The sequence below is a fragment of the Nymphalis io genome, chromosome 24, assembly GCF_905147045.1.
Source record: "Nymphalis io chromosome 24, ilAglIoxx1.1, whole genome shotgun sequence".
In the NCBI taxonomy this organism is placed as follows: domain Eukaryota; kingdom Metazoa; phylum Arthropoda; class Insecta; order Lepidoptera; family Nymphalidae; genus Nymphalis; species Nymphalis io.
This window is the reverse complement of record NC_065911.1, coordinates 9,919,037-9,931,457: the sequence shown is the minus strand read 5'-3', so window position 1 is coordinate 9,931,457 and position 12,421 is coordinate 9,919,037. Positions and strand designations below refer to the sequence as shown.

Sequence of the window (12,421 nt, the reverse complement as noted above, 5' to 3'; positions counted from 1 at the left end):
ATTAATATTGTTTAAGAATAAAATATTCTTGGAATCGTTGATTCGATACTAAACTCTAACTCTCTGTAGCCCGATGGTGATAATGTTGGTGTTGATAGAATACCTACATAATATAAGTACGGTCGATATAGCCGCGCTCATACGATTCGTGCTCGCTTGGTACAATCTTTTTTGGACATCTTAAGTGCTGCTCTTTACAGAAAAGTTGTTAATGATACTGCGATTGCAGGGGAGTCGGTAGCGGTGGATCTGAGGGAGGCCGAGACTTTGTTATTGAACGCGAAAGGGAAAGAGAGCGTGAAAATGAAATGGAAAGACCACGAAGACAGGTAACTAAGAAACTTCTCAATACTTATATTATTTGATATGACTCCCACTTGTTGGTAGTTCTCTGCGAATCGTCTGGTAAAGTACCTCCTACTCATACCGGTTACTACCGCCAAACAGCAATAGATTGTATTTCTGTTTTAGACTGTGTTCCGGTTTGTAGGACAACAGTAGTTACAGGCGCAAAGAATATAACTAAGTCGCAATGGTCGGCGTATTGTAGTTTAAATTGTGGTTTTAAGTTTTTACAATTCATTATTATATATTATTATATATATTATTATATAATATATAATTGAATTAAATCAAAAAATATAATAGAAATTCAATATCCTTCGTAAATAAACCGACGTGTGACCTTAAATGATATTAAATTTACAAGAACAATGCCGACGTAAGTAACTCATATTGTTCTAGAACACGCCGTTTGTTTTATCGTTTATCAATCGTCTTATCATCTCCGATAAGGGTGTACAATCGATTGCTTTTATTGCACATTCTAAATGATTAAATTCCGACATAGCACAAACATTTATATAGAAATTTTTGTTAATACGAAGTATTTTTATCGCACGTGAAATTATATATATGAATTATAAACTATATCTGTGCTATGCCGCTATCAAGCACATTAATATTCACAATTTATTTAATCTCAAAAGTAATAATAATTTTTACCGATAAATCTTTTTAAAATAGAATTAATATAATACATAATTTGAAATCTATACACCGCAATTTGTGCTCAATATTTGAATTAGAATTTTTATTTTTTCATTTTCTTAAAAATAATACCTAATTATTATGAATATTCTACATACTAGCAAATAAATACATAATATAGTTACATAAGGTAGTAAGTTTTTTAATCATTAAAAATAATAAAATAAAATCGTTTTTTCGTCCGTCGGATTATTCGTTCGTTTCTTCTAAACTGACATGATACAAGATTGACTTTGATTCGGCGCACTTGAATAATTATGTAATTACTTCATGTAGGTTTTATTGTATAATACATTTCTATAAAAAGTTTGTTCTTTAATATTATCTAGTGTTTTTAATGTTTCGTAATAAAGCCGTTACGACTTTTGGGCCTAAATAAATCTGTACTGGTAAGTTCCAGGTCGTAGTAAGAAAATTCCGCAATAGTATGTACATAATATAATATGTATACTCATCAGATATACAAAATATTTTATATAAAAGCCATAGTATCCATTTTTTTGCTTAAAAAAGACAAAACATATTAATTTTAAGGCACTCTGTGAATATAAATTGACATTTACACTTTGCAATTTAGATCAGTAATTTATGAGATATCGCAAGGTATTAAAAAGAACGAATGTGATGAGGTCAGTACACTTTGCGCCGGTAGCCGTTCGGTAAGATGGATTACACAGTGCATACAAACGATCAGATCGCTTGAACATACATAGCAATTGACAATAAATAAATATTCATATATATTGGAATTGGTAGGATTTCCCACGCGAGTATTAGTCAAGTAATAGAACAGAAAATGTTAAAATTGCTAAGCGGAGATAATCCTTAGCACCTTATCAATGATAACGGCGATACTGGTCGCGGCGACCAGTTTGGTCAGTTTCATCACCATCATTGCCTCGCTCGGCCGCCATGGCGCCGCTCTATCACACCCTAACGCGGCAGCAGTGGGAGGCGGTCCTCACTGTGAGTTTCACAAAACCTATCATCTACAATAATTAGGCACAGAAATATTTTATATTATACGCGCAATTTAAAAATAGTTTATAATCTAATCTTTTCCTATCTATGAATCAGACTAATTTCAATAATCGAAAATTAACGACGAAATACGCTATTCACTGTCAGCTTCTCATTTAGATCGAATACTTTTAGCAAATGTCAGCTCAACTGGGGCGCGGAGAGCGGGAGCGCGGCGGGTCCGGAGGGGAGAGAGACGACGCCTCCTCGACGGGTTCGGAGCGACTCTATGAACAGGATATCGCCATCCTGAATCGGTGTTTCGATGACATAGAAAAATTCATAGCGCGCCTTCAGCACGCAGCGGCTGCGTCACGGGAGCTCGAGCGGCGACGAAGATCGCGCGGAGGGGGCAAGCGCGCGGCCGGCACCGGCGAGGGCATGTTGGCACTGCGCACTAGGCCACCTCCAGAACGCGACTTCGTGGACGTGCTACAAAAATTCAAGCTGTCCTTCAACCTACTGGCGCGGCTCCGAGCTCACATCCACGACCCGAACGCCCCGGAGCTAGTCCACTTCCTGTTCACGCCACTAGCGCTGATCGTGGACGCGGCGCAAGACGTCGCAGACGGGAGGCTACCTGCGCGCGTTGTTCAGCCCCTCCTGACCCGAGACGCGCTCAACCTACTCGCTAATTGCGTCACGAGCAAAGAAACTGAACTGTGGCACTCACTCGGCGACGCGTGGCTCATACCCAGGTAACGAATCGTTATAAGATGTCTAACACAAAACAGGCACTTATTTGATAGTGAAATGCTTGTATAATGCACTAAGCTGTACGACAAAATTAAAATTTACTCAATTACGTGTAGAAAAGAAGGTGTATCACAATAATGACTGACTTTATATCAAATTTTAAACTATAACTGTAATGTGTGTTTTAATGATTTAGGACGCATTAAATTTGGATTGAACAAATCTGTTTCAAAATAAATCTACTAACTGACGGACTAACAAATATAGGCATAAATGTTTTAACTGTGTAATTAGCGTTGTTATGCACAATTGAACTTGATCTAATAATTAGACTGTAGATATATATCAGGATCTACATTATATACATTTATAAACGAGTCATATACTTCAATATAGATAAAAAGCATCATTCAAAGCATCTATACATAGCGGGCGTGGGCGAGCTATTCTGTAACAAACTCGAAACTTACCACGAAATACGATAGTGAAATAACAGAAAATAATATGCGACATTGACTATAATAATATTAATCATAATATTTAAAGTATACACGCATAAGAATCGCATACGTCTTAATTGTTTTTCAACATTTATCGAATGTATTTCATTGATTAAGTAAGTTCTTACCAAGTAGCACTGTTGACAATAATTTCGCTAATGACATTCCTTTGTTATCTGTTAATTACGTTATATTATTTAAATATTATCAGCTGTGCTAGTTCCTATGGAGTTATGTATCGTGGAATGCTCGATAATTTTCGGGGAGACAATTTCTCGAGCATTTTCCGATAAAAAATAATGTGTTTGAAGAGGAAACAGCTAACAATAATAATTTTATGAATATTTACGATTCATTATCCAGTATGTTGAGTGCCTTGTTGGTCTAGTTCCTAGTGCCTAGCTTGCAACGGTATTTTATCCTGGGTTTGTCAGGCCAATAAAAATGTTAGAGGTCCAGAAATTCTCAATAGTAGGCAGGTGTCTGAGGACTGGTAGTGCTCCAGTGCCTTAGAAAGCTAGTACAGGAAATACCTCGAGGTCTGTGGCCTTGTAAGGTCACCACTTGACCAGCGAGGCAGTCTAAAGAAGGCAATGATTTTAATATTAAAACTAATTATTCAAAAAATAATATATATACAGATCAACGAATATAGTCTACATAATAATTAAAAACTTTGCTTACTTATTCTAGAGAACAATGGAAGACGACAATACCTCCATACCAACCGGTGTTCATGGATGGGTGGTCTCCAGACTACCAAGTCGATGATCAACCTTTGCGTCGGTGAGTTCGCAACGAACTTTATAACTGTTCCTGTAGTACGCCACGTAACGAGTATGTATACGCTTGCAGCCTCCCTTATTCATAACAAATGATATAATTATCAATATTTACAACATTACCGTTCACCATTTGTGTATCATCACACATCAGTCTTATTATTCTCTGTTCATATTCATTTCTTATGTCATTCAATGTTTTGTTGCTTTTTGTTTGTGATAAGTGTTTTTGTGTGGTGAAGGGCGTCTCCTCGGCGAAACGAGGCCGGTCGGGGAACGGATGGGGCTATGGTAGAGGAGGAAGGAGCCGGGAGGGCTGATCGCTCCGAAGGCTTCGGATATGATAGAGATGAGCCCGACTTGTATGGAGAACAATATGCGTCATTTCCCAGGTTTGTACTCCGTTGTCTGTATTGTCTCGTTTGTCTAGTGACTTGCTTTTAATTAACAAATTTTGAGATATTGGGTTCAAATTCTGAGTCTGGTTAAAAAAGTATTAAATTTGTATGTCATGAAAATTTTCAGCATCTCGGTGTTTGAAAATTAAAAACTATACACTTCCTTGTCTTGACACACACTTACAGAGTTAATTTATCGAAGGTTAGCGTGTGTTCTCACTAGAATTTTCAGTATCATATAACAATACCAAATTACTTCTAGCAGAACTTTTCAGTCTAATATTTGATGAATAAAAATGTTTGGCATCAAATCATTCATCTATATTTATACTGTGCAAAGTAAGAATTTATGAGTGCATTGATTGAATACTTATTGAGTTGGCGAATGTTCCAGAAACACGCGAGCGATGGCTCGCGAGGACTCCGTCTCGGCAGCGTCATCGCCTGAGCGTGAGGCAGCCTACAGGAGCGATCGCGACGATGGTACGCGTTTTTAATTAACATCCCTATACGACTAAACTGTCGAAAAATAGTAACTTCTTAGTTTCTTGTTGGATTTTCTCGTTGGAGTATGGAGTGCAAACCGATGGTGATTTTAAATTCAATTCTATATTGTAAATTTCCAGATGACTTAGGCGAGGCGTGGGCGCGGGGCGTGTCTGCGCGTGGAGGACGGGTGGTGCGCGTCACGTACCCACGCACCGCCAACAATGACAAGGAGCTCACCGTCGTACGCGGGGAGTATTTAGAGGTACTGGCTTTAGAGCTTACATCACCCGCAGGAAATAAAAACGATTCCATAGAAAAACACAAACATTCTTAGAAATAAAAAAAAATCTTGTATTGAATTAATAATAGTTTGACATACATCAATGAAGAATTTTTCAATATTTAAATTGGAGCTGGGGTAGTGTACACCCTTAACATGGCAAAACTCTGGAAACAAACTAGCCCTAGATAATCATGTTACTAGTAAACTAACAGTGATATAACCCCAGGTGCTGGATGACTCCCGGAAGTGGTGGAAGGCACGCAACCGGCGCGGCGTGACGGCGCACGTGCCGCACACCATCGTGGCGCCCGCGCTGTCGCCGCCATCCTCCCCGCACCTCTACCCCAACCCCATCTACACACATTATCAAGTAATGTTTAATACTCGACCTATAAATTAAATAAAGTATTTTCGTTTATCAGTATAATCATGCTCCGACCGGCCATGGCGGGTAGTCTCAAGGGAGACTAATTTCCTTTACTCTCACAATCCAATGGGTTGGTAAATCTGACACGACCGAGATAGTTCAGGCACAGGAGGATAAACACTACCATTTCGCCGACTCCGACTGCGAGGATCGGCCCTATAAGCTAGCTACTAGACTAACGGTCTATCGTCAATTATGTATCACATTTGCATTTATTTATGAATTACTATATAAGTCTTAAAACACACATATTATCCATCAGGAGAGCGGCGGAAGAGGCTCCGGCGGCAGCAGTCCCACCGGTATGGCGGGTAGAGGCGCGGCAGGGGGTGCAGGTGGCGGTGGTGCGGCGGGCCCGGGGGGTGCCGACTGGGTGCGCCGCGAGCGCCTCGGCAAGAAGGGCGAGTTCCGATATTTCTAGCGCCGCCGATAACTCGACTTGAACCTGTAGCCTTACATACATGTCTCCCTGTAATCGTATGTGACGCTACACGTACTCACTTCCCAATTTCTGGACGTCCTCTACCAAAGCGCTTAACGCACGCGCGTGCAGTCCAACAGGACATCGCTTAGTCATAATATATATATATATCGATTTAAGATATTTATTGTTCCGCGTCATGTACGCTCGTAATCTTGTAGATACATACGTGGCAGTAGTTTTGTTCGCTTCGAGTCGACGGCGCTGAGTTCGGAACGCGTCGCCCGCGTGCGTGTGTGCGTGTTGTCGTGTCTGTCTCAATACTGCGTGTGTGTGTTGCTATTTGCTGGGAACTTCAAGACGTAGTACCGACTACACATGACGGCTGCATCATTCGGATGATGATTCACTCACGCGTCTAACGTTTTGTATATGTGTAGTCGTTGCTGCGAGAGTTATGTACGCTTGATGTACCGTCTGCGTATCAGCGTTGTAAAACTTGTAACTTGGTTTCAACACTCAACATTTCGATAGAATATAATATATCTTTAAAGGAATTGTCAACATCAGCGCTATAAGTGACCTACAAGTCTGATATTAATCAATAGTGCTATGTTTTATTTAATACAGTGAGTTTGGAGTTATATAATATATAACTTAGAATATTTGTTTTATTAACAGAGTCTATATTTTTACATCCATATTAAATTATTATCGTACGTCTAAGTTATATGATAGATGTTTTGTAAATCAACTCATTATTATCTAAACTCATATGTATTTTGTATTGGGGGGAGGAGGAGGCGATTACCTATAGTTGATATCTCGAAAATAGTTCTCAGGTACATTGTATATAGTGTGACTAACCTAATGTCCGGTCGCTGAGAGAACGCGTTTCTAACAGGTCCGTTACCGAATGGACGAACGCACGAAAAGAATAGTTTGTTTGCCTTACTGACGAAAATACCATTATGACAATTAACAATAAACGATATAAATGAGAAATCAATATATTTATAACCCATATTGGGCCGTTACAAAGTTATGTCAACAGTTATGTTCGTAGTGACTAATATGACCAACAAACAGACGCCAGGAGCGCATTCTCTAATAACTATATAGTGTTATCGTTGAAATCAAAGCTATTATTCTCTAAAAATAACCTTTAATGTCGCAAACATTGACTTCAATAATTTTAAAATATCGTATCGCCGTAAGACGATTGTGAACTTTCTGCGATCGGGCCGAGTGTCATATTTGTTACATACAGAGTAGCTTTGCAGAGACGCCCCGTCCCGCTCGCTCCTCCCCTCGCCACTGAATATACTCCATGTTATATTTACACTTTATACCTTGAATAAACTTTTTAAAAAATACTCAAACTAGTCTATTCTTTCTACCTTCCTATTTAATTTAAATATATCAAAATAAAATAACACTTTACATTTCCAAATGTTACATATTTTCGTTCTGAAATTATAATTTATAAATTTTCTATAATCGTTAGAGTGATCTGTGTGTGCTTTGCTTATGGCTGTGTTCTCTGTGCCGTGTAGTGCCGGTAAGTGTTATGCTAACATTGTGTGTTATTTGCATCATATTTTTTAATATAACTATAATCTTGTAAGTCTTTAAAATGTTAAGTTCATTCCTCCGTTTGTACACACAGCGGTGTTGTAGAATAATAATAATATTATTTTAGTTTTCAGTATTTTTCTGTAATGTTTCCACCCGGTGTACAATGAAGTTATAAAAAAACTGGAGAAATAAAAAAATATAACATAACACTGTATAACAATATTTAAAAGGTTATTTGTTAAAGTGTAAACTTCTACCTAGGATATACTTTCTGTAAGTTTATTGAACCAATGTCCCACATTGCATCTTCCATATCTCAGTTCCAGAATCACCACGTAATGTCGAGAAGGTGGTACCTCCACCTCCACCACCGCCTCCACCACCACCAGAACCTCCAACGCCAGCACCTGTAATCGTGCCACTTAAAACTGACACCATGAAGTGTAAGCCAAATCCCTGATACCTAATTTTTGATCTGTCGTACTGCTACTATGCCGATATGTAGCCCATAAATATTCCACTGCCCGGGGTAAGAACGCCTCTCTTTTTTTGAGGAGAATGTTTTGGAGATTATTCCACTAAGTTGCTCCGATGTGAGTTCCTCGCGGTGTTTGCCATCACCGCCGAGCACGAGATCATTTACAAATGCAAATGAACCACATGAAAATTCAACGGTGCTTGTTGAGGTTGGAACCCGCAATCTTCGGTAAGATTAACGTACTCAAGCCACTGGGCAATCTCGGCTCATCTTATAATTTAATTATTTCTCAATAAACAGCGACGAAGTCAGTAAAGAGCACCGGCAGTGACCTTCACGAGGAATTGAAGATGGTTTTACCTCAGATCCAGCAACGCCGGCTCGACTTCAAAAAAACCCCAGACATTTTCATACATCAGGTATGGTGTGCACAACTTTCTCAACAACACTAAAATGATTTCAATCATTTATTGAAGTTAGGACTTTTCCTTGCTTTTGCTAGTTAGTCGGCACATTTTCAAACAATGGCTGGTACATTGATTCCTATGCCCAAAATTGTGTAATAAGATCTACATTGTACAATATCTTGCCTTGCATATTTGTATGTAATAGTTATGTATTTATTTATTAATTGCATTATAAAGAGTATTTGTTGTTAATATTCACATAAAATACCGATGGTGAGTTATTGATTAATTATTTCTAAATAACCGAACCGAACGAAAGAACTAAATATGTAATCAATCATTAACAAATACTCTTATTTTTATTCAGAAATCGAATCCTGACGAAGTGGCGGCTTGGTTAGAAGCGAAGGGATTCAGCTCGACGGCTCAAAAACAGCTGCGGGTATCTGGCCATCAGCTGTTTGCTCTCTCACGCACGCAATTGGAGCGTGTGCTAGGACAGGACGAAGGCAAACGTCTCTACAGCCAAGTCCTTGTGCAGAGAAACGTGTCTGGGGTAAACATTTTAACGATAAGAATATTCATCTCAATGGAATATTATTAGCTCATGAATACGATATCGATACAATTATCGCCGCAATCACTGTGTGTTTGAAATAATTGGCTTGGCGACACATGCAGTCCTGCACTCCACGATGTTTACCGTCGAGCACGAGATACATAATTCATCATGCATTACCGTACACACAAATATGCTTCAAGGCATTAAAATTACAACCAAAACATACTTTTTACTATTAAGCTTTGTATAAGCACTGCAAAGTGAATACAAAGCTATCGTCATCTTACTATACGCAATTTAATGTATATGTCTGTATTGCTATCAATCAAGTAAATTAAGAATGTATTGTCGTGGCGAAGTCAAAAACTTGCTGTTATTAATTTACCTTTACTTCTCGAGTTTTTATAATGCTTTTATTTTATCTTTAGAAATTGATCTATTTTGTGAATTACAAAAAACTGTGTTGGAAGACATTGACATTTAATAATAAGTATGATATAATTAAAAAAAAATACATACCGAAAGAAGCCTCGAAAGTGAAGTTCCATGATTATAAATAAAACCCCCGATCTTCGATAAGATCCACTGGATCAAATCGGTCTTATAGTTTAATCAAAGTTGAATAATTAATGTTCTATCTCTGTGTTGGTTGCTTTCACGCGCACAGTACAAGACGACATCAGCGTCGGAGCTGCAGAGCATCTTACGCAAGGTGCGCGAGAAGGTCGAAGTCTCCTGATCGACGAGTCTCGGAACTTGCACATGTTAAACAGTACTGCTACAGGAAACTCAGAGAAAACTCATGACCTGTTCGACCTTCCGGATTATCACAGAAGTTCCTCTTATTGCTAATATTAATTTAATAATTTAAGTACCTATTTAACAGTAATAAATTTTCTTATAAAAATAATAAATTAATAATTAATATTTTTTAATGTAATGTCCTTACGATATTTAATATTTAATTACTTTTGTTAATCAACTTTTTTTTTCTAAATAACGATGAAATAAGTCAGAGATGGGTGTTTTAATAAAACGGTGTATATCAGAAAATTCGATTATTTATTCATTTTTGTCTTAAAATTATAAAACAACATAATTTCACAGATAAAATTAAAATATAAAGCTGCGAGTTTTATTTTTAATAATGTAAAATATAATTAATTACAATAAGTATGTAGTAAACACTTTTAACAAACGAATGTAATTAATGTGTTACTATAACAAACACATCACCGATCTTGCTAGCTACGCTAAGTAGAGTACTAACTTTGATAATAGAACTATATTTATTTCCATTTTGAGTTTCTATTACAGACTAATTATAAACATTTTGTTGTAACTTTATGTAAATAGTTATATAAAATACAATATCCATATATTTATGTAGTTGCCGTAAAATAGTCTTTTGTTTTCATTTAATATCTATCCTACCCAACCCTGATACTTATGAAATAATGTAATGCATTAATTATATTTAAACAACACGTCTAAATCTTACAAAAAATCACTGGAGTAACCTCACTCTGATGTCACTTTGCCAATGAATGAAAACTGTTAAGCACATCAGTGACGTCACAAATAGTTTTTTTTAATAGCATAATTGATGATAATTAATGATTTTTTTTTATTGGATCTATTTTATTTTAAACTGGTTGAATTAAGTAATCCAGGGAATGCATTGACTATTTAGGTGTCAAAATGTCTTGAATTTTTTTTTATTTAACACAATCTGGAAGACCTTACTCTAAAACAATATAATGCTTGCATGTAGTGTAAAATATAAATACAATTATAGTTTACTTATAATATTTCAAGTATTACTAAAACAATACAGTAAAATGTCGAATTTGAACCTAATTTGTGACGTCACAGCCTTTCGACCAAACAATTTGAAAGGGACAAACTTACATTTATCCTCTGTTAATTCTGTTTGAATTCTTACAATTATTTTACGACCAAATCTAATATAAATCTTTCCCGTCCGATTAAAACTATATCTAATGAGTATGGCACGAAAAATAGTATCTTACTTTCTAATAACTAACGTTATTTATTTCTTGTATATTTTACTACAAAAAACACTTCAAACAACTCGACCCGCGAGCTACGAAACACACACGCATGCACACAACACTTCAGACTTTGGGGCCTAGCCTTAGAACGAGACATGGCCATATTAATTTGTGAAAAAATGTTTATATTAAAATGAACTATTTCGGTTTCCATTAATTTTTTTACAACATATTATTCCGGTATCACTGTTCCAATATCCACCAACCCTCATTGAATTAGTTCCTAACCTCAAAAGGGGAAAGGCATCCGCCTTAACGCATCTTTGGGATATTTAAATGTAGTTTACTTTTACTGTTCCATAAGTATGTCATGGCGCAGACGCGTTGAATCACGGCGCGGATGATGATACCGGAAATGTTTATAATAGTCGTAGATATGTGAATAATAATAATCTTACGGCGATTGAAGGCTTAGTAGGCAGAGATAAATATCTTATGTATAAATAAGAACTGCAAAATCTCGTGGAATGTGTAAATGTTCGTCATTACAAATTATTGTCAATGCAACAGATCCAACTGAACACGTATTACTCCGAACAGTTAATCCGAATCCAGGCCCGAGGTGTGATCTTATAGGAAACGCCCTCAGGATGGACATCTTTCGGAGCCCGAGGTTGTTAAAATCACACGATCAGGAAAAAATATAATACATATTTTAAAATGTTCAAGGTGCTGCAGCTTCAATACAATTAATGTCTTTAACAGTCCACTATACAACATGGCATTAAAGTTAGTGTAATCACGATGTCAAATCTTTTAAAAGTCGAAATGTACTCACGCAGTTCACAGACTATATTGTACGCAAATGTCTCTTGAGCTTATACAGATATATAAATAAAATTAAAAATAGCATTATCACTATTCAAAAATAAAGGAAATATTGCTGACAATATGTAGCTCTATATAATATTGCTAATAATATGTAACTTTATGGTTGCATAATAAACAACTCATTTGTAGTTTTTAGTAATTAGCTATTTGCTTTGACCAATGTTTCAGAAACTAGACATAAAACAATTTGTCTTGTGTCTAATTGCAATGTCAATATAATATTGGTCATAACATAACTCTCTTTCGCGCTCTCTTTCACTTCTCTGAAATGACTACAATTCTTATTTATGAATGAGTGTGATGGTCGAAGCGCCCGTAAGTGGAAGGTGGTGAACTAGGGCGTGCGCGCGGCGATCCTGGCGGCGATGGCGGCGGTGAGCGCGCTGCCCTTGCCGCTGCCGTCTTCCGCGCCCAGCAACGTAAA

At 37.0% G+C, this 12,421-nt stretch overlaps 2 protein-coding genes across 7 annotated transcripts in view; one reads left to right on the top strand and one right to left on the bottom strand.

Moving 5' to 3' along the window:
• The window catches only part of LOC126777807 (epidermal growth factor receptor kinase substrate 8-like), a 27,871-nt gene extending 16,773 nt beyond the window's left edge, over positions 1 to 11,098 (top strand). For 3 of the 5 annotated variants that reach the window (XM_050500939.1, XM_050500941.1, XM_050500940.1), the window contains exons 5-16: positions 230 to 329; positions 2,206 to 2,768; positions 3,960 to 4,052; positions 4,291 to 4,440; positions 4,841 to 4,929; positions 5,073 to 5,197; positions 5,445 to 5,588; positions 5,908 to 5,947; positions 7,965 to 8,087; positions 8,423 to 8,541; positions 8,897 to 9,085; positions 9,759 to 11,098. In XM_050500939.1, the coding sequence (XP_050356896.1) occupies positions 230 to 329; positions 2,206 to 2,768; positions 3,960 to 4,052; positions 4,291 to 4,440; positions 4,841 to 4,929; positions 5,073 to 5,197; positions 5,445 to 5,588; positions 5,908 to 5,947; positions 7,965 to 8,087; positions 8,423 to 8,541; positions 8,897 to 9,085; positions 9,759 to 9,830 (1,807 nt within the window). In that variant the 3' untranslated portion in view covers positions 9,831 to 11,098. Of the gene's footprint in view, positions 1 to 229; positions 330 to 2,205; positions 2,769 to 3,959; positions 4,053 to 4,290; positions 4,441 to 4,840; positions 4,930 to 5,072; positions 5,198 to 5,444; positions 5,589 to 5,907; positions 7,449 to 7,964; positions 8,088 to 8,422; positions 8,542 to 8,896; positions 9,086 to 9,758 lie in introns of those variants that run through there. The other 2 variants (XM_050500942.1, XM_050500943.1) reach the window with 2 other exon arrangements.
• The window catches only part of LOC126777810 (hexokinase-1-like), a 34,952-nt gene continuing 32,667 nt past the window's right edge, over positions 10,137 to 12,421 (bottom strand). For both annotated transcript variants that reach the window (XM_050500948.1, XM_050500947.1), the window contains exon 11: positions 10,137 to 12,421. In XM_050500948.1, coding sequence (XP_050356905.1) covers positions 12,332 to 12,421 — 90 coding nt within the window. In that variant the 3' untranslated portion in view covers positions 10,137 to 12,331.